The sequence below is a fragment of the Clupea harengus genome, chromosome 10 (assembly GCF_900700415.2).
Source record: "Clupea harengus chromosome 10, Ch_v2.0.2, whole genome shotgun sequence".
Lineage (NCBI taxonomy): Eukaryota > Metazoa > Chordata > Actinopteri > Clupeiformes > Clupeidae > Clupea > Clupea harengus.
The window spans coordinates 9,229,489-9,257,034 of NC_045161.1; the positions used below are offsets into that span (position 1 = coordinate 9,229,489).

General features: G+C 40.8%; 2 protein-coding genes and 1 long non-coding RNA gene across 3 annotated transcripts in view; 1 reads left to right on the top strand and 2 right to left on the bottom strand.

Moving 5' to 3' along the window:
• Positions 1-15,287: 15,287 nt before the first annotated feature.
• Positions 15,288-15,857, bottom strand: LOC116222050. Its single transcript, XR_004164424.2, has 3 exons — positions 15,718-15,857; positions 15,464-15,571; positions 15,288-15,371 (listed from the first exon to the last, which is right to left on the bottom strand). It is a non-coding gene; the product is annotated as an uncharacterized LOC116222050 (long non-coding RNA).
• Positions 15,858-21,238: 5,381 nt separating this feature from the next.
• LOC105910677 (very-long-chain enoyl-CoA reductase-like) lies at positions 21,239-25,859 on the top strand. The gene is made up of 13 exons (XM_012839405.3): positions 21,239-21,310; positions 22,616-22,666; positions 23,034-23,085; positions 23,356-23,400; positions 23,852-23,955; positions 24,051-24,166; positions 24,286-24,391; positions 24,699-24,771; positions 24,877-24,920; positions 25,021-25,078; positions 25,257-25,345; positions 25,496-25,541; positions 25,703-25,859. Exons 1-13 carry the CDS (start codon positions 21,239-21,241, stop codon positions 25,828-25,830), a joined length of 984 nt encoding a protein of 327 aa, XP_012694859.1. The 3' UTR covers positions 25,831-25,859.
• Positions 25,860-25,957: 98 nt separating this feature from the next.
• abca4b (ATP-binding cassette, sub-family A (ABC1), member 4b) overlaps positions 25,958-27,546 on the bottom strand; it is a 31,662-nt gene continuing 30,073 nt past the window's right edge. The window contains exon 50 of the mRNA XM_031575267.2: positions 25,958-27,320. Coding sequence (XP_031431127.1) covers positions 27,207-27,320 — 114 coding nt within the window. The 3' untranslated portion in view covers positions 25,958-27,206. The remainder of the gene's footprint in view (positions 27,321-27,546) is intronic.

The following is a 27,546-nucleotide window of genomic DNA, read 5'->3' on the forward strand; positions in this document are numbered from 1 at the left end:
GTTGGACTGAGTGAGGTTGACATAAGCTTCGGTGATGTGTTTGGACAGTGTAAAGACAAGCTGACTGAACTGGTTGTGCGCTATAGTGACATCTTCTCACGTCATCATCTGGATTGCGGAGAGGCAAAGGGGTTCGTCCACCGTATACACCTCTCAGAAAACAGGCCGTTCAGGCTACCGTTCAGACGTGTGCCTCCCAGTCAATATCAGAAGCTGCGCCAAGTACTGAGTGAGATGGAGGAGAAAGAGATTATCAGGAAGTCCACCAGTGAGTATGCGACTCCATTAGTTCTAGTATGGAAAAAGAATGGGGATCTTCGTGTCTGTACAGATTTCCGCTGGTTGAACAAGCGTACTCTTAAAGACGCTCACCCTCTCCCTCACCAGGCAGACTGCTTAGCGGCGCTTGGAGGAAACTCACTTTTCAGTACAATGGACTTGACCTCTGGGTTCTACAACATGCCGTTGCACGAAGATGACAAAAAGTACTCTGCCTTCACCACTCCAACAGGCTTGTACGAGTACAATCGTTTGCCCCAAGGCCTCTGCAACAGCCCTGTTGTCAGGACAGAAACGTAAAAGTAAAGATAAACAGAAGCATAAACAAAGATCGCAAAGCAGGAAGTTAAGTGCGTCTGACTGGACCCCTGACATGGAACAGGCCAGTGGCGTTTCTACATTAGGGGCAGGTGGGGCACTGCCCCACCAGATCCAGATGACGCTGTTGTGCAGAAAGCTCAATACATTCGTACTTCGCGGCTAAAATATATATATATTTTTTTTATGCAAAGTAGCGTGAATATGTGTGTGAATAAACTTGACTCACAAGCATTATAGTCTTGTTTTGGAGTAATTTGATTCGTGTGTTTTTCTGTCTGTGTGCTTGCTCTGTGAAATGCTGCTCTCCGCTGTCCCTCCCTTTCCGGTGGGGCAACGGCCCAGGCTGCCCCACCGTTACCATGGAAACACCAATGAGCGTGAACCACACAGGCCAAAGTTAACATTGAGCGGTGGGGCACTTTCAGATGTGCCCCACGAAATCTGCCTGGCAACTAGACTGGAATAATGCTAAAAATCGCGAGACCTGTACCCCGTGACTAAGAAAAAAAGAAAAATACAGATCAAAATCAGACAGATCAATACCAGTAACGTTACTGCTAGTTAGCTATCGCTAGTTTTCGAGTATTTTGGAAGTGTTCTAATTCAGCCTACAATGAATAATGTATATTGAGGGAGTTAGTACATTGTCGTTGGAAGATAAATTAGAAATTAAACGTGTGGGGCCACACAAAAGGATCAAGACATTCAGAAGAAACACGATGGGACAGCAGAGACTGAACGCAATGCTTTCCATTGAAAACCCGTTCGTTCATGGACTGGTGGATTTTAACAGCAAAGTCATCGAGAGGTTTGCTCAAGCAAAGAACCACCGCGCCAACTTCCTATTTAAGTGATCTGCATTGGTGAGTCAAACCTGTATTTTTTTGGAGCTGATGGATGTATCAATGCAATCAAACAACGTTTTGTTCATTTAGCAGCATGTTTTGTTGCTGTTATTTGTTTAAGTTGTGCCTTTTGCTTCATATTGTATGCCACACTTGTGCCACAAGCTTAATAAATTAGTCAAGTTATTTGAGCTATGTGTCTGTCTAATCTTTTTACTTTGTTGCAATCATTTTACTTTAATGTTGTATTATAGGCAACACCTTTGTGTTGCGCTGAGCGCTGAAGCATGTGGAATGTATTTGAAATAGGATTTCTGCTCCCTGCTGGCACTCAAAATGCAGCCCATAACATATCTTACTGGTCTGCTTATAATAATCAGCTACCTCTCCTTTTTGACGGTGACATGAAGTCATACAAAATTGCCCCACCAGAAATCTCAGGCTAAAATCGCCACTGGAACAGGCTTTCCAGAAGCTGAGATCGTCACTGGCTGACATAGCTGTCTTGGCCCACCCTGACTTCACCCGTCTTTTCATGCTGTCTGTCGATGCATCCCTTGACGGCATTGGCGCCGTTTTGTCACAGATCAGGGAGGGAGAAACCAGGGCAAGGCCCATTGCATTTGCCAGCAAGTCACTCTCTCAGTCTCAGAGAAATTACCCAGCACACCGTTTAGAATTTTTAGCCTTAAAATGGGCCATTTGCGAAAAGTTCAGCCATTGGTTGAAAGGCCATACATTCACGATGTGGACAGACAACAATCTGTTGACTCACATCATGACAAAGCCTAAGTTGGATTGCTGTGAGCCACGCTGGGTGGCCAAGTTAGCCGGCTACAATTTCGACATCAAGTACGTTCCAGGTCCACAGAATGTAGTTGCAGATGCTCTGAGCCGTGTGCCCTTTGTGAAGCAGAGAGTCGGTCTCAGACTTGTTCAAGAGCCTTTCAGAAGTCTTCTCTCTGAGGTCCAGGTTGTGACAAGTGACTCTGTTCAGGACACCTTCCGCTGCTCTGCTGCCCGTGATGGGTACCCACAACCAGACGGGTCTGAGAGTGTGCCCGCTGCTTTACAGGTCTACACTCCTGTTCTGCTGTTCTGCAGTCACACAATGAGTGGGAGACTGGGGCAAGAACTCGCGCTGTTGCTGCTCTGCACCATGTGCCACAGCTGATCCCAGGAGGTCAAGATTCACTCCCTGCTTATACAGAGAAGGAACTACGTGATGAACAGCTCAAAGACAGAGCCCTCTCTCTCGAGTCTTGTATTATGTAGAAAGACGTCATAGACCCTCGAGGAGAGAACGAGCTAGAGAATCAGTCACAGCATTAAGATACCTGAAGCACTGGGAGAAGCTTGTTTTGAGCAATGGAATACTCCAGAGGTTCAAGAGACCTGACTAACAAGTCTAAACGTCATCAATACGTGGTGTCCACGACAGTTGCAGATCGCTGGGAATCAACTGTGTATACCGTGGTGGGCAGGAACACTGAAACACACACTTACAAGATACAGGATACGGTCACTAGACGGGAAAGAGTGGTCCACCATAACCTACATTTACATTTACATTTAGTCATTTAGCAGACGCTTTTGTCCAAAGCGACGTACAAGGGAGAGAATATTCCACCATTTATCCCGTTTGCAATATGTTAAGCATACTCCAACTGAACTCTCCCAATCTGATTACACTGCTAGCGTACTAGCTCGAACACACAGAGGCTGTTCAAAAACCAAGAACTTCATATTTACCTTGTCATAGTTGGACGACGTAGCACGGTGCTTTATCTCTTCGTCCATATCCCTCATAGGTTGGACAAGAGATGCTTGATTTAGTGGCCGTACATACCGCCTCCGTCTCCTCTTGATATTGGTGAATTTACTGCCTGTAGACGACACAAGTGTGTTCTCCGACCCAGGTTCATCCCTGCCTTCCGTTCAAGTGTCCAAGTCAAGCGACGACTCTGTCTCAGTAAATGGACAAGACTCCTTGCCGGATGGCATGGATGGAGTCCGTGATGGTCGGGTTCCTAGCTCAGGATCTGAGCGAACGCAGAGGAAGACTGGTCAAGAGCCTGTGGATGCTGAGGGAAGAACTGTCGAGTGGGTTGTTCAATCTCCATTCCCCGAACCCTCTGAAGTTGAGTCAGTTGGAAATGGAGGAACAGAATCAGCCCCCCTTATCCCTCAGAACAAGCCAGAGATGTCTGAAGGCCCCACAGACCATTCTGTCACCTCTGACCCGAGACTAATGACTGACACTGACGTTAGTACAGATGTTGTTAGACACACAGATGGACAGTCAGATAGTTGTGACTCAGACATGCTCACACATACACAGACTGATGGACAGACTGTTGTGACACAGACAGACAATGCTACCGACACACATAGTATTGACACTTTAGCTTCTGTCTCACAGTCTCAAAATCCCAGTTTATCCACACAGGTGAGATCTAGGTTTGGCCGCATTATCAAGCCAGTTGACAGACTGATCCAAACTATGTCAAGGCAAGACATTGTTCACACACACCCATCCATGCAGGCTGTTTGCAGGTCAGTCTTTCAGGTCTTTCATGACTAATCAGTGTCGTTTGAAGTCATGTTCACACACATTTAGTAATGTGATGTAGTCCAAGTCTGGATAGTTTTGAGGAGATTGGTTTGGCTATTGGCTTTTAGTACACTGTAAATGGGTCTTGTGGGGTGTATAAGGCACCCTGCTGCCAGTGGTTGGTTGGAGAGTTTATGCGCTCTTCCTCCACTTCATCTGTCTTGGATACCTTCGTGGTTGGCTGTCCTGTAATTGGTGACCCTTTGTCTAGTGTTGACAGGAAATGTACTGGTTTGCCTTTGGAAATGCTTTGCGGTCGCTGATTGTATTTGGCGAAATTCAGAGGGGGTGGGTGTAACGGAGTTATAAATGTAAATAGATTAAATGTAAATAGATTGTGAGTTTCGCCATAAATAAGCGTGTTTTATTAGTGTTGGTGTTTTGGAGCTACCTTTGGGGATGTGACGTACTGCAGGTCTGCAAGATATATTCATGTGCCGTTGCCATAATCAGACAGAAGAGATATGCCTGCCAGCGGTAGGTCCATAATGCAATTTGACCATCACAATTTGTACATTTTTAGATAGCTAGATGCAGTGAATGTCGAGAACTTGGACATGTAACGTGTATTTTCTATAATAAGTATGTATTGTGTTGGTTTGTAAAGAAAGTTTGTCAATGGACAGAAAGTTTGATTGTATTATTTTACTTGAACACGAGGTTCATTGTACACACTGTGTACAAAATGTGTGTGTTATGTGTGCATTGTTGTTTTAATTGTTCGTGCACTGGTTTGCTTTTGTGTGATTAATGTGTTGTTGTATATAGCCAGACAGAAGAGATATGCCTGTCAGCGATGCTGCGTATGTCAGCCGTTGTTTGTTTATATAACAGAATAAAGTTGGAAAGCTGCAAATCCGTCTCCGTCCCTGACTGCAATAGAACCGTTACATACACAAATAGATATATTTCATAAAGTGCCACACTGACAACGAATTATAAATCACAGCCACATCAATTATGTCAATTTGGTACAAGTTCTGTTGCTCTACAATGATTCTGTAAAGTTAGGATGGTCAAGTATCACTCGCTGTTACAGCTGCGTCCATGAGACTAAGATATAAAAAGACAATGCTAGCTACGCACGTTTAGTTTAAGCATTAGCTTTAATGAGCGTTACCACCCTCGTGTCTACATTTCGGTATGCCATTCTGTAGCCTATGTAATTTATGAACGGGTATTTTACTCATCATCATGGCCCGTCATGTCACTCCTCATACAGACAAATTACCACACTAACGAAGAGATCACCATTCTTCTGAAGTTCATCTGAAACTATCCCATGAGATGACGATGCTGAGATCAGGGATTGATTCTCACACCAAAAACAGGTGACCTTTCATTTTTGGACTGTGAACAGGACAGCACAGATGAAGGTTATACAAAAACAGGTTAATGCTGCAACATTTTCGGACTTATCACTTCAAGATTTTCAGCTTTGAGGAGGAATCTTGTTCAAAAGTATCTGAACACATTTATTTTCCATTGTTTTCTGTTGTCAAAACTGAAATGCCTTCAGGGAAGCACAGGAGTCGCACAAACACGTTTCTATCGAGCAGAGATAAGACACGTTCTGTTTTCTTTCAATCAAACTTCTCTGAGCGTTGGGACAGTGACACTTCGGATTTGTGCACATAATTCATTTCGTGGGCTTGGATGAATAATATGGCCTATAATTTTCAGTTCATGAAACATGGGACCAACACTTGATATAAAATAGGGGGATATTTGACTGAATCCCAAAAGGATCTGTATGATGTTTGAGTTAATAGGTGCTAATCGCCACAGGTTTGTCGGGTTAGGACAATGATGTCAAAGTCCAGATGACAATGTAAAAACTGTATTTATTTACACACACACTCTCAAGCCATGAATGGCTGGATGATCATGAAGAAACCGTGTTTTTTTCTAAACGACGCACAGCAAGAATGGTCGTGAATGTCTTTCTCTAATCTTGAATCGTCCAACGCAAATCCCGATGCTCTCCTCCAACTTCTATTGACCAACAAACTGGACATAAGTGGGTTGGATTTATATACTAGTGATGAGGGGAGCCTTGAAACTAGCTTGGGGGGCTAGAAACTGTCAGTAGTTTTCCCTTGTGCATGCGCCCCCACGGAACTCTGGGAATACCCGATTGGGTGACCTCTCTGTGGTCCCCAAGTCTCGTGAGTGGCCTGCACAACAGGGTGCACAGATAGATGCTGCTGATAGCAGCAGCCTTCTGAACACTTGACGTGTTGCGTTGATACTAATTAAAGTACTTCACTTTTCTAATCTGATTATGTAATCTAGATTGCATGTTAGGTTACTTTCCTGCACTGTTAATAGACAGACTATTTGATTTGGATGCTCCTTTTCTGCAGATATACTAATAATCGAGGGCTAGTCATCTGAACTTGGACCATGTCACAGTAAAGTATTACTGCATTTTGGCATAATAAGTTTTGCTACAGTGATGTCTGCTGTATCTTTGTATTTTACATATCAAAGATCTGTACAGAGATAGAACACCGAAGTAACATAATTTATTTTATTTAATTTATAGTGTATTAATCCCAAGGACAGATGTGGAATTTACATTTATGTTGTTTTATGGAATATGACAGGTACAGATTAGGTCATCAGTTAGGCCTATGCATGTTTGTCCTAACCTAGAATAGTCTATCCTCTACTAGTCCCAACAGCAGGTTATTCAGCAATGTAACACAATGAGCCTCATTCTCGAACATTTTCTGAAGTTTCTTCTGAAATGTTTCTTACATGCTTCGGAAAAACAACGTAAGGAAAAGACATCCGGCAAATTCATGAACGCTTGAAAATGTATTCCTACGCAGCCGAAGTGTTTTGTCGCTACACAATGGTAGTCCTTTGGGGGATCGTAGTCCCTCACATTGCGCATGCTCAGACACAAACGATTTACGGCATAAGGCTCAACATCAACATCAACATATCTGGCTTGTCTTAACGCATAATGTAGGTTTATTTAACGTAATATTTAATAATGTTGTAAACGGTTTAAACGTCAACGTATGGGGCTTGTCTTAACGCATAATGTGGGTATATTTAATGTTATATTTAATTATGTTGTAAACGGCTAACAGCATAAGGCTCTACGTCAACATATGAAACGAAACTGGGGAGAGACTTTTTGATCCTCCACCTCATCTGTTTTATCCACTGTGACATCTTCTTTGTTTTTAAATAAATGGTCATGTTTTCAAAAAACTGGCTTTCGTCGCTTTTCTCCATGATTGAAAACGGATCTGTCGTTGTGACGCATGCGCGATGTGTCGCAAAATGACGCATGCGCAATGTGAGGGACTACGATCCCCCAAAGGACTACCATTGTGTAGCGACAGTGTTCTAAGCTGTGCTCCACCGGAAGAGTTTTCTTAAATTGAAAGCGCGTTCTCGTGCTCCTGAATTTGCATACAAACACGCCCCGCCAGCTCCTTATAAGGGCACGCACGCAACCGTAGTGACGTGTGCTGTCGGAATCTACCGAGTCCACACGAAAGCAACTCGTAAGCGAGTCATGTCAAAGCGGAAAGTGAGCGCAAGTAAACGCAGATCTAACTTACCGGTGCAGAGGTGGAGGTAGCCTACTGACTGTTGCAAGATGTAGATGTGTCCATTCTATTCCACTATGGCTATTTTAACGCGATTGAGTTGAGTGCTTATTCATTTATTCACTTACGTTTGCAGTGTTCGTGTACATTCACATTTACATTTAGTCATTTAGCAGACGCCTTTGTCCAAAGCGACGTACAAGGGAGAGAACAGTCAAGCTATGAGCAAAGCAGACCTAGTGTAACAATAAATACTACTTTACATAAGAAATAGAAAAACGAAATAGAAAATAAAAAAGAAGTGCAGGAATGTAACTTCTGTAAGTGCAAGTTAAGCACTAGTCAAAGTGCCAGTTAGGAAGGGAGGTGCTCTCTGAAGAGTTGGGTCTTCAAAAGCTTCTTAAAGGTAGAGAGGGACACCCCTGCTCTGGTAGTGCTAGGCAGTTCGTTCCACCAACGTGAAACTACAAATGAAAATAGTCTGGATTGCCGTACTTGCACAGACGGCAGTGCCAAATGACGCTCACTAGACGAGCGCAGCATTCTGGTGTAGTCCTTTTATTTATTTAATGACATCAGTAGATCATCGTAGAATCATGACTATACATGTGAAACGTAATTGTTAATGATACAAATATTCTCGTAATTATTATCATTATAATTATTTTAATCCGAGGCCCACGGGGCCATCTTGTGGTTTTTTAAGGAATCGCATTTGAGAAAACTCTGGCCGAGTTACGACTGCTATTTCGAATTCGGAAAGTCTTCTGAAGTTCAGAACAAATCCCAGATGAGAAAACTTTCATGAATGCCAAATGTTTTCCTAAATCCAATTCAGAAGAAATTCCTTCTTGAATTCTTCTTAACTGCGTTCGAGAATGAGGCCCAATGTTATTCTGACTGTCAAATTTAATTATATGTTTTGAAACTAAAGCATGACAAAAAAATCCAAGCCCATGCTTTATGAGTATGATTTCGACTTGCAACAGGATCGTGTGCAGCAACAGTTCTGCCTCTTGAATTAATGGTGCGGAGCCCCCCAAGTCTATGATCTGGAGGAGAAGTATTGCAGTTATCTAACACAACCACAGGGGGCTGCGAGATCACAAAGGTCCTCATCTGGACTTCAGCCACTATGGGAAAACATTTTAACATGTCTACTAATGCATTCCTTCTCTCTCACTAACAACTTGTGTGGTTTATATTTTTCCGATGATAGTTTGTGTGATATGCTACTACTACATCATACTTTTTAATGCAGCTGTTGCTCATTTAATATTATGTGATTCACAATGATCTTTAGGCTTCATCAATTGCCGTCTATACAGAGATTCCAAATGCTGAAGGTTTCAGTTTGTGATTTTATATTTTATTTTACATTGCCACCTTGTGGTCAGGCATGTATCATTCAAATTGAAGGTCTGCATTTGGATTTGAAACTGTTTAAAAATCAATGATGGTAAAAATATTAAAATGAAACATACAAGAAACAACATTTAAAAATGCAATTTATAATGACAATTCATTTTGTTTAATGCACCAACATGTCTGGCAACATAATTAAACGTAATTCATCAAAACTTAACATGAATCCAATCCAACATGAATAAAGTTGGGCACATGCTGTGCTGTGTAAGAGGGCCTTTACGCATGCCAGGTACAGCATGTGGCGTGTGTTGCGGCTCTGTTCTATCCCTATTTACCCGTAATGTAAATTGGAGCCACTGTTTACTGTTTTCATTGCTTTACTTACCCTTGTATCGATCTCGATCTTACAAGGGAGATATCTGAAATTGCAAATCTGACTAGTTTGAATGTATTTGTAGATATCTTCATCGTTCTGACAACTGAAAATACAATGTTGAACGATAAGCAATGCATGAACGTGAATTGGATGGATGCGTGACCTTAATCATATGATGGAGGGCCTGTATATATAAGTTATTTACTTCTGTGATAGTCACACAGTTCCTCACATTCAAGAGTAAGACCCCTTACCTAAATTAGACTTGACTGGTGATAGTTTGGAGTACCTAAATTCTGATAAAACAGTAAAAAAAAGCTGTAATACACTGACTGAATTGATATATGAAAATGATTTGAAATATTAGAGCCACTCCTTAATATGTTTGCATGCTGTGTATTTTATTGATGTCCATCAAAAAATAAAACCTTTAACCTAAAAGGAACACTCATTTTGTCACCATTAAAATCAAGGGGTTGTCACTGGGTACCTATGTTTAGGGGGGTGAATTGTTGACAAGTCAACACTCGGAAAACAATATCTGAAGGGGAAAGAATGGGATGTGGTCTCCAAAAAGCTTTAAAGAATGCCAGACAGTCTAAAGAATTTGTTGGTCTATTTTTTGTTGTAAAAATGTCCAAATTGAAAAAGAATAACCATTCTGCTACCATTAAAATGACGGGGTAGTCACTAGCTAACCATGTTTAGGAGGATTCAATATTGACAGTTTGATATATATAAATATACAATACATAATCTGAAGGGAAAGGAATATGGGGTGGTGGTGGTGGTGGTGATACAAGTTCTGAGGAGCTCTGACCAGCAAGTGATGCCAGGAGCCCACCCAAAACCCTTAACAATTTCAGTTATCAATCTGAATGCATGTTTGTAATAATCTGAATGCATGTTTGTAATAAAAATATTTTAGGATGGAGAGATGAGGATCTCTGACCTGCAAACTATGCAGGGAGCTCACTCACAACTGCTTCTAATATTCCAATCATATAAATCCCCAAATCCAAAATGAAATGCTAAGAGCTCATTTAGTCCAGTTTGTACCAAAGTAGTCCTTGCATTTGCTTAGTATATTTTCCTGTAAAGAGATGAGGAGCTCAAACCTGCCAATGACTGCAGGGAGCTCACTCACAACTTATTTTTAATATTCCAATCATAAAAATCCCAAAATCCAAAATCCAAAATGAAATGCTAAAAGCTCAATTAGTCCAGTAGCAAAGTAGTCCTTGCATTTGCTTGGTATATTTCCATGTAAAGAGATGAGGAGCTCAAACCTGCCAATGACTGCAGGGAGCTCACCCAAAACTCTTCGAACTTTCAAATCTTAGACTGGAAAATATACATTGTGTATTTCGTTTTATTTTCAGTCCATTTTACTTAATCTTTATACTTATACTACCCACAGTACTATATTTCAGATCATTTGTGGGGAGGTTGGGGATGTGTTTCATGACGTTTTTGAATGATGAAGTTTTATCATCTGAAAAGAAAGAGATGAGGGGCTCAAACCTGCAAATGACTGCCGGGAGCTCACCCAAAACTGCTTTTTAAATTTCAATTCATAATTTATATGACAATATAAGAGGCTTATTTATATAATGGAAATTCTTATATATTTGAACTTTGAATGGGGCAGTGGTGCTTGATTTTTGAATGTTTGCAGAAAGGGGAAAGATTAAATAAAATTTTGAACAATGATTCTTTGTATATCTGTAAAAGTCAGTTTGAGCTGGCTGGCGAGCAGAACTTAATTGAAGACCACTTCTCAAATAAAACAAGTTTGTTATGTTTGTGCATGACCAATACACGGGAGGACGGGGCATTAATGTAAATTAAAGGAAAATCTTGTGGACCTTTTGAGTTTCCTTTCAGTAAGGTTAAGTAAAAAATAATGAAAGAAAATAAAAATAAAAGAAAATAACTAAAAATAGAATAAAAGAAACTAATCCATTACTCCTCTGGATGAAGTGCAGCTTGTGAAGCTGCGTCTAACCCCCTTGAATATGCGGTGAAAGAAACGGCCAACTCTGCCCTTCTTCTTGGGTATCTTGTCTTTGCCTGGTGATCAAATGACACAATTATATTTGTGGGCCTTAGAGAGATTTTTGCTCTACTAATAACCGTCCATCACAAGCATATACATCTCAGCTATTCCATACTGCCATTACTCATCCAGCCCTGGAAGGTTTTTAAAATGTTACTACCTATACTTTTTAACAAAGAAAATCACTCACCCATAGCAGTTCCCAAAACAAAATCCTCTGTGAGGGTTGAGGAGTATTCATTGGTGTGGTACTTTATGGCCTGTAAATACAAAAATGCAATATCTGTGACCTATACAGAAATGGTACCATCCCCAATAGATACTGGAGAACATACCAAGTGGGTAATACATATATTCCTTACATAGAAAAAAACGTCTACCTCTGCTTGAATGGTTGCCATCATCTTGGTCTGCTGTTTCCTTCCACACTCTGTTTGCTCCTTTGGGGTCCTGGGAACATCAGCGGAGACAGTAGCATTTGAGGAGCACCCTGCTCTGGTTTCCTTCATTCCAGAGGGCTGCCTTGGGGGTGACTTTAAGATGCCTTCCACAATGAGTTTTGAAATGCAGGAATAAAACTTGGGGCACTTTGCAAAAGTCAGGCTCTCAAGGTGTTCTGGAGAACCATACATTTTGATTAACTGTTTATAGACCATGAGGACAACCTGACAGACCTCAACAGAGTCCAGGCAAACAGTGGCCTTCCGTTTGTTCCTGGAAACACTCAAAAAGAGACTGGAAGAAAGTTCAGAGAAGATGGCGTCAAAGAGGCTGCAGTCAGCCAGGTTAAAGTCCTTTAAACCCATCGGTAACAGGTGTAACAGGAGTCTGCTGACAATATCCTTGACTGTCCCAAAGTGCACCATCATCATTAAAGGCTTGGTATCCATGGAAGATGCACATCTGTGGTAGGGGTTAGCCAAACAGTCAGGGTCGTTAGGGACGTCAGGTCTGATGACAGCAGTTAGTGGTCGCACGGCAGGTGCAAAGGTCGTAGCAGGTGCGCTTAACAGAGAGTCAGAGCTGGAAGTGGAAGCTATGTGACGAGCTACTGATTCTGAAAGGAGTGTAGAGACTTCCCTTGCAACGGCACTCGAGATGGCCTTGGTGACTTCTGTGCTTTCAGAGTTTAGAGCTCGCTTGAGGGAATCAGCGGAACCAATCTGTTCCTCAAGCTCCTTGCGAACACTGCTTACGATCCTACAACTGGGGTGGTCAGGAGATGCTGGAATTGAAATCATCTTAGGATCCTCTGATAGATCATCCAACACAGATACCACCATGTCAACTGCCACGTTCGTGTGATATGTCGGTGAGTTACTGCCAGACTCAATATCAAAGACCAGTTTAGTGATGACGTCTACGACGACATCTGTTTTGGATGGAAGGCTAGAGCAAGCCTGTTTTGCAGAATCGGTCATCGCAGACTCAATGTCATACACAGCCTGAAAATCCACAGATTCATCTGTCACTCTCTCACTGGCTGTACCGTTGCCCTCTTGGACACAGGTGTCCTCTTGAACACAATGATTTGAGACGTCGGCACTTGCGCTTCCAGACCTTACCATTCCATCTTTGATAACTTGCATAGGTGATTGGCAAGCTGATTCACCTAAATCTGATGCAAATACAAGATTCCATTTAAATTCATGCAAAAACAAATAAATCAGCCAGTTAGAATTATGTAATATAGTTATAGTTATGTAAATATAGCTATGTAAAGGTTAAACAACAAAACTAAGTTAAAGTTACAGTAATAGCCCACTTTGAAATGTATCTTCACACAGAAGATATTGCATGAGGCAGTCTGAAATCTGAATTGAAAAACAAAATAAAATCTTACCATCAGGCCTGACGATTTTACTGGAAAGCGATTCCATAATGTCAGACACAAGCACAGGGCAGAGCCTAGAAATCAGTTGATGCTGAAACTCTGAAAGAGGTCCATTTGGAGAACAACATGATAACTGTTTGCAGGCAGCATCATTGGATGCCTCTGGGATGCTGAGACTGCGAACAGTCATTTTCTTGACCAATTTTTCTACAACTGCCAGTAAGAGGTTATTAGTTGGACTTGAGGGCTGAGAGAATCTCTCACTTTTGGACCTAGAGGCGGATGGGGTCTCAACCCTTTTTGAGTTGTTAGGAGGAATCATATTCTTCATGGCATCTATTGCACACAGGTCTTCAATGGCAATTTTGTGGACAACTGTGTCTTTATTGTTGACGTGGGGCATAAAGAAAAGTGTCTCTGAAGTTGGGTTCGTGATGCGCTTGACTGGGTCCTTAGTCGTTTTCAGACTCTGGGCTTTCTCTCCAAACATGTCTCTGAGGAGATTAACAGCAGACCCTGACAAGGGCTGTGTAAATTCTTTCAGTTCCTGTTCCTTGGTCTCACACAAACTAACATCACAACTGATCCGAGAGCTGGAGTAATGTGTGGATTGTCTGGAGGATTCACTGTCACATATGTTGTGATACAAGACGGAAGCAACAGAATTAGCCAGTTGTGGATTGTTTCTGGGTAATAGTTCCCTAGGTGTGTTAACACTATGCAGTTTATTATCCTGCAAGATACCATCCACTGATTTCCTTGGATGAGCACAATCTAGGTGCGTTCCTGAAGCAGTTTCTTTGCAGCTAATTTTAGGGTCACATTCAGAAAACACCCTCTCCTTTGATGTTTTAGTACTGGAAGAAGTCTCACTTGATAGTAAGTCCTGTGTGACAGCCTCAATTATCTGCCCTGTGTACAGTTCTACATCTTTCTCTTCATCAAGTATGTTATTGATAGCTTCATCCGTTGGCTTGCCACCCAATAGTTTGATCTCAGTGCCATGGTCATCAGTAGTAATACAGGGTCCGATAGACAGAAGGCGATCATCAAACTCTTCATTGGAGTGTCTATCCTGAGAGAGTAGTCCTTCTCTATCTAACACTACTATTGCTCTGTCCAGGGTTGTGTCCACAACACCGTTGGTCATGATGGTGAAGCCAGCAAGAGTGTCACAGTTGTTAATATCATTCTGAGATGTTATTGGGCTCTCCTGGGCATTTAATGCACTGGAGAGAGTGACCGATCTCTTAACTGAAGTCTCATTACAAAGCTCCTCTGAAAAAGGAACTTCCGTGTAAAAAGTCAGTCCTACGTATGATTCATTATTCCCACTTTCTTTGTCATGAAGAGAGGCAGGGGAAGAAATGGTGGCACTTGACTTCTGACTGAACATCATTGTTATAGTGTTGTTGTTGCTAGAAGAGGAGTCAGTGGAAAGGAAAGAGGAGCTGCTACGGCTTCGGTCAGAGTTTTCACTGGATGGCCTGACACTTCCTGACAAGGAGCTTGATTCCTTCTTTTGAAATCGTTTCCTCAGAACTGGAAGGAGATTTCTCCTGACTTCAGAGATGACATGACTCTTGACATTGTCAAAAATTGCTTTCCTGTCCTCCGAAAAAAGCTTAACACAAAGAAACCAAAAAATTATAAACTGTATATGAAGGAGTATAGCACTGACCATTGACATCAAAGATAATCTGCATTTTGTTTGTAATCTTCAATAGAATCATAATGAACCATACAAATCATGTGCATAGCCACTTCAGAAAAAGGAGGATAAACAGCCATTTTGTGTTTTGTACAGCACAGGCAGATGAACTCACCATCACATGTTGTTCGTCTGGGGTCTCCATGGTCAATCTGTAATTATAATAATATTATTTTTAAATATTAATAAATATGATAAATAAGATTACTGTGGAAATGGCAATCTCTGTTAGTGGTGTATCAATTCGTAAAAACAACTTACGAGTCAAAAGACTCAAAAGTCATAGAAGATGTGTAGAAACCGTCACTTGATGCTCCTGATGGGGAAGTGAGCTCACTTGGACCTGGTCCATAAGAGTCTGGAGATGGGACCCACTCCACAGTTTTCATAATCTGCAATGTGAAAGAGACGAGGGAAAGACAGAGAATTTACGATTATTGTTATATTGACTTGAAGACTTACTCAGAGCTTACCAAACCCTTACCTCGCTTCTGTGGGAGATTGGTATCTTGGAGGAACGCTCCAGACGTAGTTCCCGGCACACCTCTCTCTCTATCTCCTCCAGCTTGAGCCGCCGATTCACTTCCCATGTCTGTGAGGAAGTGTTGGAAAAGATGAGGGCATTCATTGTGACCACAAAGCCATTAATGAAATGAATCAGTGAGACATTTAAAATGTTTCATCTTTTTATCTGTCCTAAATGGTTACTCTGCCTATAAATAATTATAAATATCTTACCAATTTAGCAAGGTGCAGATCCTGTCTGTTCCCTGACTGTTTCTGGAACCTTGGACAGTAACAAAATCCATTACACTTTACGCTCCAATGTAGTAGATGTTGTTCTAACGATTTCAAATCTACTCTTTGGACTGGAGCTCAATCCAAGAAATGCATTGGTTTACCACTCACACCGTTGCTAAGAGACAATTACACCCAGAGTGAGCTGATACACAACAAATAAATACTTACATCTTGTTGCACATGTCTGCACTTCTGTGGACAAGCCAGTCTCTCATATCTGACATGTGGATATTACAGGAAATGCCACCCTTCTCTTTCAAGGTCAGAAAGTCTTTCAGCAGCTTTTTCTGAGAAGCACAGATTGTTATTGTATTAACAACCACTATAATAAGACAGAATAACAGGGACTTATCCCATTAACTATCTTTGCCATGAACTAGGATGATAATTACCTGCTGCTCATAATACAGCTTCTCCCAATAGAGCTGAACCGTTTTGTTGTACCTGGTGTATTTATTGTATTCTTTAGGTGTACACAGCACCTGAAAAAGTGCCATAAAAAGTCTCACCAAAATGTCAGCAAAGGATAGATAATCGACAGTCTATTTGTATTAGAACTGATTATCTGCCTTTCTACATAGACATAATTATGATTCTATACAGTATCAATACCTAAGCAACCACATTGACTACAATTGTAATAACCAAGCAGCTACCACAGAAACCACAGCAACGGTCAGAGAAACATCTTGCAACAATCATAAGTACCATAGCAACAACCTAACAACAACTGCAGGAACGACCCCAATTACCATAGCAACACCCTAGCAACGATCTAAACTGTCATAGCAACACCATTACAACCACCACAGCAATCAACTATACTTCCTTAGTAACACGCTGTTAACCAGCTTGACTGCTATAGCAATGCCCTAGCAACCACACCAACTACCATACCAACACACCATACCAACACCTAACCATCACAAGTACCATATCACCAATCTATCAACTACCACTACAAAAACAAAACCCTGTCAATTACCTAAACAACCATATCAACACCCTAGTTACCAGCTTGACTATTATAGCAAAACCCAAGCAACCACCTACACTACCATAGCAACACCTTGGCAACCACCTAAACTATGATGCAATATATGATATGATAGCAAAACCTTAGCAACCAGCTTGACTAGTATAACAATGCCTTGGCAATCGCGTCGCCAATTACTATAGTGACCGGTTACCATGGCAACCAGTTACCATAGTATCCTAGTTCTCATTATGAGTGTTATGGCAAACTTCTAGCAACCACCATAACAAGCATTTCAACTACCATAGCAGCACCCTAGCAAACAAGTCAACATTAATGTATTCTTTACATTTTTAACCAATCATCTGAAAGACTGATCTCTTGAACCAACAACCGACAAGTAAGCCATACCGTCTCTCCCAAATGTGCCCTATTGTAGCATGCCGAATCACCCTCAGCAACAGTCAGTTTCGTTCCTTGAGGTTTCCTCAAATTGAAAGAGTCATCATCAGACTCCTGGAAGACAAGATCACACAAATGGAAAATCATTTGAATTATTTCCAACATTCATTCATGTAACGGTTCTTATCAGAATCAGAATCAGAATCATGTTTATTGGCCAAGTAAGTTTACACATACAAGGAATTTGCCTCAGGATTTAGTGGCTCTCAATGTATTTATACAACAAATAGAAATATACAACACAACAGTTCAGAATAAATTAAATAAATATAATATAATAATTTGGAAAACCCTTATTCTTATGATAATTATTGAGATCCCCAGAGCAGAGCAAAACATGAATGAGAGCAATATTTAGAAATAAATAAAGATATATTGAAAAATAAATACAGTGTATAAAAACGGCATTGTCGTAACCAGACATAACATTTTACATCCTTTATGTATACAATTATATTTTAGAGGATTATTTCATTAGTGATAGGCAACAATTTTCACAAACATACATTTTTACAATGATAAAAATCTTACCTCATCGGTTACCTCATCCATTTGGCACAGTGGTGTATAACATCTACATCTACATCTTAGGCTACTGTGCTTATCCGGACAATTACACAAGTTGGAATGAAAGGGGCTAGGAGGTTAGAGGTTTACACCAATATACCTGCATTGTGACGTGTGGTACTACTGAGCCTCAGGTCACGTCACATATGCAGCTCTCAACTAGACGTATTACCCGTTGCCACGGTTACACTAAAGTCAAGGGTTTCCGTTCCAGTGGCGATTTTAGACTGAGATTTCTGGTGGGGCAATTTTGTATGACTTCATGTCACCGTCAAAAAAGTAGAGGTAGCTGATTATTATAAGCAGACCAGTAAGATATGTTATGGGCTGCATTTTGAGTGCCAGCAGGGAGCAGAAATCCTATTTCAAATACATTCCACATGCTTCAGCGCTCAGCGCAACACAAAGGTGTTGCCTATAATACAACATTAAAGTAAAATGATTGCAACAAAGTAAAAAGATTAGACAGACACATAGCTCAAATAACTTGACTAATTTATTAAGCTTGTGGCACAAGTGTGGCATACAATATGAAGCGAAAGGCACAATTTAAACAAATAACAGCAACAAAACATGCTGCTAAATGAACAAAACGTTGTTTGATTGCATTGATACATCCATCAGCTCCAAAAAAATACAGGTTTGACTCACCAATGCAGATCACTTAAATAGGAAGTTGGCGCGGTGGTTCTTTTCTTGAGCAAACCTCTCGATGACTTTGCTGTTAAAATCCACCAGTCCATGAACAAACGGGTTTTCAATGGAAAGCATTGCGTTCAGTCTCTGCTGTCCCATCGTGTTTCTTGTGAATGTCTTGATCCTTTTGTGTGGCCCCACACGTTTAATTTCTAATTTATCTTCCAACGACAATGTACTAACTCCCTCAACAACTAGTCTACATTATTCATTGTAGGCTGAATTAGAACACTTCCAAAATACTCAAATACTAGCGATAGCTAACTAGCAGTAACGTTACTTGTATTGATCTGTCTGATTTTGATCTGTATTTTTCTTTTTTTCTTAGTCACGGGGTACAGGTCTCGCGGTTTTCGCATTATTCCAGTCTAGTTGCCAGACAGATTTCGTCGCTCAATGTTAACTTTGGCCTGTGTGGTTCACGCTCATTGGTGTTTCCATGGTAACGGTGGGGCAGCCTGGGCCGTTGCCCCACCGGAAAGGGAGGGACAGCGGAGAGCAGCATTTCACAGAGCAAACACACACACAGAAAAACACACGAATCAAATTACTCCAAAACAAGACTATAATGCTTGTGAGTCAAGTTTATTTACACACATATTCACGCTACTTTGCATAAATATATATATATATTTTGCCTCGAAGTACGAATGTATTGAGCTTTCTGCACAACAGCGTCATCTGGATCTGGTGGGGCAGTGCCCCACCTGCCCCTAATGTAGAAACGCCACTGCCGCAAAGTATTAAAGAGCCGTACTCCTTTCAGCCTTTGAATTGCGCGTGTCTGCTTTTCAGGGGCCTCTAAAACACAAACCCATCCATGAAAAACCAAAAACAGTATACTGAGATACATCAGCTTTTCAGTATTTCCTCAGAGATCCATCATACATGTAAGGTGTAGAATATGTATTAATTTAATAATACTTGCTGCACCTTTCATTTGTCATCCTGGTACAGCTAACATAATAGTGAATTAAGGAACCTACTAGAATAGTTTGCATGATCAGCAGAATACAGATCTTCTCATTTCATAAACACAGGTATTTTCAGTAGCTTAGAATAGGCCCTTCTTATCTGCAAAAGGAGCAGGTCCTCATCCACAGAGGCTGTACACACAGGCTGAAACAGAAGCTGACTGGCCAAGATGACTAATTTTGTTTGTATAATACAACAAAAGCAAATATTTCCCTTAAACCTAATATGTTCTTTCAACCAATCATGTGGACAACAAAATACCAAATACATATCACAGTATGAACTGTATGAACACATATCACAGTATGAACTGTATTCTTCTTTCCTAATATTGTTTTACTAGAGATTACAAGCCTGCGTGCTGCACTCTGCACCTTTTAATCTTTTTCCCGATGCCCTGAGAAATACTCAGAGACCATCAGAATCATAATCATAATCAGAAAGGTTTTTTACTGCCAGGTAGGTTTTCACCTACCAGAATTTTTTTGTGGTACGTTGGTGCAAACAATAAACATACACAATAAACAATACACATATTAAGTTATTTTTCAAACATAGGAAAAACTAAATATACAATATATTAAAAAAAATGACAGAATATGTTAAAGGAAAAAATGAAAGAGCTGTGGAGTCTATGCATGACCATGGCCTCTTACTTTCATTATGTGGCTCTGGCCTCTTTGATCCATGTCTGCAAATAACAGCACATCTTTTATAGATGGATAAGGACTGATTGCTGATTGAAGAGTTGTGCAAAAGAGTTTCACATAGGTGTAATAGAGACTCGTAATTATCAGATTTGAATAGTCCAATAGAATTTTGGGTCTTTCTGTGAGATCTGAATGAACTATTTTCTAAGACTATTTTACAAGACGAGACTACTGCTGTACTAAGAAGGTGATGATGAAGGTCAAGCGGATCCCAGTTTCAATTTAGCAATCGAGAAAAACAATAATAAATCCAGAAGACATTCTGGTACCATTTCAATAGCATCTTTGGCATAACCATGTCATTATGATGTCATGACATGTGCAATATCTAATCATAATTTGTTACAGATGGATGCAACAGTGTCATTGATGTGATATGATTACAGCTTTTTCCAGATTCCAACTTTTTTGTCACTCATTTTTTTGTCACTCTTATTTAGATTTTTGTTGAATGAACAAGACTTGTTCCTGTGTCCTGTATGTAACATTGTATTCAATTATATTCAACCACAAAAATAATAATTAGATATTTCGAACATTAGTAAAAGGATAAAAGTAGGCAAATGTAATATTTGCCCTCTAAACATAATGTCAGCATAACCATAATTCAAATCACACACCCCACGGTTCAGGAAACCATTTTTGCCTTGTAGTGCACCCTAGTGGCCAGGTTCCGCTCTAACTACATTTACAGGACAGTACATTCAAAAAGGTTCACTGTGTGGACCCCAGTCCATCTACTGACTTCAATGACTGTGAGTAAAAGTAACATCACAGCACATTCGTTGCAGTTTTGATGGACATCCCACTAATTAGTAGTGAAGAAGACCTCAGGAGTCAGCTAAACATGGCAAACAGCAAAACAGTGTGTGTGTGTGTGTGTGTGTGTGTGTGTGTGTGTGTGTGTGTGTGTGTGTGTGTGTGTGTGTGTGTGTGTGTGTGTGTGTGTGTGTGTGTGTGTGTGTGTGTGTGTGTGTGTGTGTGTTTCTGGAGGAGCAGGTGATTCATACTGTTGTAAAACAACCATCAGTTTTTCAGCCATTTCAAGTGTCTGGGAGGCTGCGATCACAGGATGCTGGAGTTACAGAAATTGGACGGTTGGTCAACCTGCACCAGAGCCTTAAGCAGAGCAGCTTTCTTTGAGGTAAGACTGACACATACATGAAAGCTACAAGTGAAGGATGACTGAAGGATTTTTTACATATTGTCTTACCTCTAAAACAGATCACAGACATTGATTTTCATAATTTCAGAATACAGTTTGCATGCTCAGGTCTGTCTAGCCTTCTACTTGGAGGCCGTTTTCATTGATTTGTATTTATGTCAATTTGTTTATTGTTTCCATGGTCATTACACTGCATTGACACATCTAGTTGCACATAAGTAAAAGATGACTTAGGCATGCGGATGCATCAGTAACTCCCGCAGAGTTCTGTGTGAGAAGTAGACATCTTTATGGGACTGGGGTGAAGAACATGCTTCATATGTCTTTGACCTCTCCTTGTAGCAGATGTCAAATAGGAATGAGAGCCAATGAGAGTGATTCAGTTACAAGAGTTCATCCAAGAACGTTACATTAGCAATGATATATTTAGAGTTGACATCCCTACACTAAATCTCTCTGAGACTTTTTTTGTTTGTGGAAATGTACATGTCATTATTTGTCTGTTTATGTGTGTTTGAGTATGGAGTATGCACATCTATGCAAATGCAGGAATGTATGTTGTGTGTAGGGTGTGTGTGTGCATGTGTGTGTACTTTTGGTGTATGTGGTCTGTTTGCATAAATGTAAGTGTATGAGTATGCATGTATGCAGGGTGTTATGTGTACAAATGATGTATTTGTGAGTGTGAAACTGCACTCACTAGCTATTTGTCAGTGCCAGAGTTGAGAGACCTTTTGAACTGTAATACAGACTAATGAGAAAACATGATACGGCCAGTCGGAGGTCAAATGCATCACAGCTGTTTACAGATTTTGTGGAAGTGGAGTTGAGAAGAAACCATGCAAAGACTTTGTTATTGGCCCCCAGGTGTCCCCCATAGCTTATTACTGCTCTAGGTCTTCTTCCTAGCAGTTATTGGGTCTTTGTGATCTACTTCTATACCCCCTCTCTGGCTGATATGCATGGCTAAAAATAGACCCAAAGTTTCATGCAAAGTAGCTGAAATCAAATAACATTATAACACCCCACTGCCGAAGACGATCCACTAGTGAGCTCATCATGTGCATGCCAGCCCCATACCAGAGCAACGCCTGTGGGCTGCTCTGCTTACTGCCCCATAGCAAGCCCCCTGCGGCACTGCCAGGGCTCTGCCACTCACTGCCCTGAAGCATGGCATCTTTCGAACTCCGAGATCTCTTTACCGTTGCACAGTTCATCAAGGCCAGGTGCAAACATGGCCTCAAGGTTAAGACCACAACGGATAAAAATTATATTTTCTACGAGGTGGAGATTCAGGATGCCAGGACAAGGGGACCGTTGTGTTTCCTGGACAAGGTAACACCAGACATTCCTTAACAGATATTGCTTGCTTGGAGGTCAGGCAGCCACCAGGCTTGTTTGGAGAGGGAAAAATTTGTTTTATTTTAGTAAGTATTTAGTAGTATTTGTTTAGTCTCAGCAGTGGATTATCACTTATGTTATAACACCTTTAACTTAAAATATGTAAGTATGCAAATAGCAACACATATATGTGTGAAAAATAATTAGAAATTTGGAAAAAGATTTAAAGTTCCCAGAAGGCAATATTTGTTTACAAAATGAATGCATCTGTGCGTTAGTCTGAGCCTGTTGCTCATATTGTTTATGTCCTTGTAGCTCTGGTTTGGGTAACATGACATGTCATTCATCATCTCTCTGTCAGGTGGAGCCCTCTGTCTCTGTTGCAGATATCAAGAACCTCATTCACAAGAACTGTATGTACCATTGATATGTACTTCTACATATTTCTATTTCAGAAGTTTTCATTGTAAATATGAATTACTATCAGGCATTGTGAGATGGAGAAGGGTCTTGTGTTAAATGTTGATTATATTTAAATTTCATGTAAGACTACATTATTACATTAGTATTAAATTCTTGATGCACACGCTTTGTTCCCATATTTATTCTCTGGTCTGTTGGGTTGGAGGACTGGAGTGGTACTTTATTAAACTTATATATTGTGTAAATTTGTGTTGTTGTAGACCCCAGGTGGTACCCATCCAGACAGGCTCTGAAGCTACATCCAGGTGAGTGATTGCCTTAAATGGAAGTTCGGCTGGAGACAAACAGGGACAGAATGGATGTGTACACTGTCCAGTGATCTGTCCAGTGATCTGTCCAGTGACCAGTCCAGTGATCTGTCCAGTGATCTGTCCATGGACTAGTCCACTGACCAGTTCAGTCCAGATCAGTGGTCAGAGTGGTCGATGTACATATTTGTTTTATATCACACATACTGTATCCCATAATATTGTAAAACTGTAACAACTGTGTTAGTATAACAGTGATAATACAGTTTAATTGTATCTTATGGAAGACATACAAAGATCCTAGTAGCTACAGTTATATTTTGCAGCTTCAAAGATATCAGCATATGTCTGTGGTAGAGAGTGTATGTCCTGCAAAACAGATCATGTGTACGAATTGTTGGTGGGTAAGGGAGGGAGACGGTTCCTGATTTTTATTTTGTCATTTCAGAGGGAAAAGCCCTCCAAGATCATGAGATTTTGGAGGATCTGCCGGTGGGAACAACTGCCACCATGTTCTTTCAGGATCTGGGGCCTCAGCTGGGCTGGGCAATGGTAAGAGAATCTTCTATTATAATGACCCCACAGCCCCTCCTCAGTGGGTTCCAGGTTCAGGCCTGAACAGCACTCTTCTTCATCCTGCTGGACAGGTGTTCCTGTCTGAGTGTGTCGGGCCGCTGCTCATCTATCTACTCTTCTACTTCCGCCTGCCGTTCATTTACAGCCGGGAGAACAACTACACCTCCAGTCCACACACAGTGGTGAAGTAGGTCTGGATTAGGGAATGGCATGAATGTCAGGGCACGTGATTTCACCTTGTTTTAGACAGTTTTATCACAGTTTTAACAACATTTTGACAACAGACCTCTTTGCATTGTCTTGCAGTCTAGCTTGTATATGCCACTCCTTCCATTACACCAAGAAGCTGCTGGAGACTATCTTTCTGCACCATTTCTCTCAGGGGACCATGCCCTTGCAAAACATGACACTGGTGCAGTACTCATACACGCTGAATATTAAATGCACCCAATCGCCTTAATTGTGTTTAGGTAATATCCAGCATGTTCAGCCTGAACAACAGAGCAAACACGAAGCTGTTAGCCATGTATATGTTTTTCAGCAATTACTTAAATGGTTGAGTTGGAACAGAAAACATATGTGTTATCTATACAATCCATACCCATCAACAAAGACGCGACCACGTAAATGACGAAGTTAGAATGACACTCACAGAGTACAGTAACTTATCTATTACATTACCGGTTCTAACAAATATATAATGTCTCTGGTCTTTGCAGAACTGTTTGTATTATTGTGGACTGACAGCGTGGCAGGCCTACTACATCAACCATCCTCTCTATACGGCCCCATGTGAGTAGGCATTAGTAGGAATGTACTGTAAATTAAACCTATAGGATACTTAGCAGCAGCAATAAACTATAACAATAATATCTGCCACCTGTATCCTATCCACAGCATACGGATACCTGCAGGTGATATGTGCTCTGGCTGTGTTTCTGGTAGGCCATACATCCGGACATTTCATATTCATAACCTGTTAAACACAGCAACAGCACCTTGCTCTTTTTAAATTCATGTATGTGCTGTTTGTGGGGGCAGGTCTGTGAGATTGGAAACTTCTCCACACACCTGGTACTGAACAAGATCAAATGTAACAGTAGGTTCACATGCCATCGCCTACCCTGCATTTCTGAAATAAGCGTTTTGTCAATTAATCTTTGTTGGCTGTTGAGTGTAACATTAGTGGCCCGACTGAATCAGCATGTGTCACCAACAGACTCAGTTACCCCTTCAGTCACAGATGCAAATGCATATGTGTGTTGGTGTGTTGGCAGAGTCCAGGCCAACGGAGATTCCTTACCCCACAGAAAACCCCTTCACTTGGCTTTTCTTCTTTGTGTCGTGCCCAAACTACACTTATGAGGTGAATGTCTATTTCTCTCTTTTAGACAAGACGTGTCACACACATACACACACGATACTAATCTCTTTCTTATGGATCATTGACAATTTGAACTATATCAGGTAGATCAGTATTTTTCTTTCATGTGGGTAAAAACTTTTTTTCCCTCAGGTGGGCGCATGTGTCAGTTTTGCAGTCATGACCCAGTGTTTGCCAGGTATGACACCAAATAGTACCCTTTGAAACCATACTTCCCTCTAACCCTATTCACAGTCTGCTTTTTATAGCCCCCCTAATCCTTCTCCTGTATATGAACACTTGGAAACTGGACTCTGACTCTGACTCTAACTCGACTTTTTACCTCTTTCCTGTGCTTAGCTGCGTTGGCGTCATTCTTGGGGTTTGTGCAAATGATCATCTGGGCCAGAGTGAAGCATAGGACCTACGTCCAGGAGTTCCCAGACTACCCTGAGCTGCGCACGGCCATCATTCCCCTGGTGCTCTAATGGACACTGGCTGCTCTTGGGAATGGGATTGGGAATCTAATGGGAATCATGGGTACATCATCACAGTACCACTTTCAATACTGTCAATGTCACAAAAAACACATTTGTAACAAATGCCAGAGCCTAGTTTTTGTTTCTTTTTTCCTTTAATAATTAAATCCTTTATTCATTTCATGTATGACAAATCACACAAGACATGTTACCGTCACTAGGCTAAACCTAGTTCGCAAGCAATAATTTTCTTTTGTGTGAAATGCTGTTGACTTGTCAGTTTTGAAGAGTAGCTTTCCAGACTTTAGAGAGCACATGTGGACAGGATATGTTTGTGAAACTGTTGAAATGTTGGGAAGTGCACACTTGGACATGATCTATTTGTGTAGCTGCATATGCTGCAAAGTGCCCACCCAGACAGAATGTATTTACATCGCTGTACATGCTAGGGAGTGCACACTTTGACTTTTTCCTGCTTTTGTAGTGGTATTCCTACAATCCTTCCACAGACAGAGACTAGAAAGGATATACACGCAATACTGTATAATAAAATGATATTATGCTACAATATCGTGTCATTCATTGCTCATGCTACAATATCATGTCATTCACTGCTCATATAGTTTAATTCATGTTCTTAATTACCTGTAGTGAGATACTGTTCCTTTTGGCCATGTTTCAACATAACAGATGTGACAAAGTGTGTCATTAAATCATAAAGAAAATATACTGAACTCCTTTAGAAAGAGACAAAACTATTTACAAATACACATACAAGAATTGTGTGTACTCATTTTTTACATTATTATACAATAAGATATTGTCTATTAAACGTTTTGTTAACTTTACCAATCAATTTTCCCTGGAATTTTTTCCCGTGGATCATAACTTTGATAAGAGTCATCATGAGGTTTGGCATGATGAGAGGGACTCCAGTGGGTATATTTGTCTATATCCCTGTGGCACAGTGAGTTCAGTTCAGTGATGCTGCACTGCTGGATACAGCAGGACTGCTACAGAGCATTTGACACAGAGATAAAAAAAGATACAAATCTCCCTCTTAAACTCGTAAAAACCGATCACAGACTATCATGACAAAATGTTTCTGTTATGTGAGATCAAAGTGAGGAGCTACATTATAATGAGCATTCTTACATGATGACTCATTTTCACTTATCAACATTCATGTGCAAAAAAAGTCACAGAATACTCGGATGACATTGGAAATGTAGAGGTAATCACTGTCTAGTGTCATGTTCTGAGATCACACTTGACTTAGGGGATTCCATCAGATCCATAACAATGTTCACCATCGGCATCGGGTACATTTTCACCTAGTTTCCCTTCCCTGTTTCTTTGCAGGGGTTCCTTTAACTTGGATATATTTATTTCCTCCTCCCAAAATTTTTTAGCGGGGCAATTTTCTTAGTCTTGCGTGGCTGAGGGGGGCGCTGGTCATCATCCTCACCAGCTTGCTGTTTGGCGAAGTTCACAAACACCTGCAGAGACAGAAGAGTGAGCACACATACAAGTGGGGTATATGTCAGTGCCTATGTATATGGTGTCTGGTGTGTCTTTTGTGGTACGAAATCAAATGGGTCATTAATATTCTGAGCCTGTGAAATTACCCTTATTTGATTCCAGTGTGGCCATCGACACACACACACACACACACACACACACAAACACACATGTATATATATATATATATACATACACACATAT

Excerpts from the sequence above, each read along its gene's own strand:
- LOC105910677 (XM_012839405.3), top strand. The coding sequence starts at position 21,239 with ATGCTGGAGTTACAGAAATTGGACGGTTGGTCAACCTGCACCAGAGCC. Across the intron at positions 24,921-25,020 it reads GTGCTCTGGCTGTGTTTCTG|GTCTGTGAGATTGGAAACTT; the intron begins GTAGGCCATACA and ends TTGTGGGGGCAG. Across the intron at positions 25,542-25,702 it reads CATGACCCAGTGTTTGCCAG|CTGCGTTGGCGTCATTCTTG; the intron begins GTATGACACCAA and ends TCCTGTGCTTAG.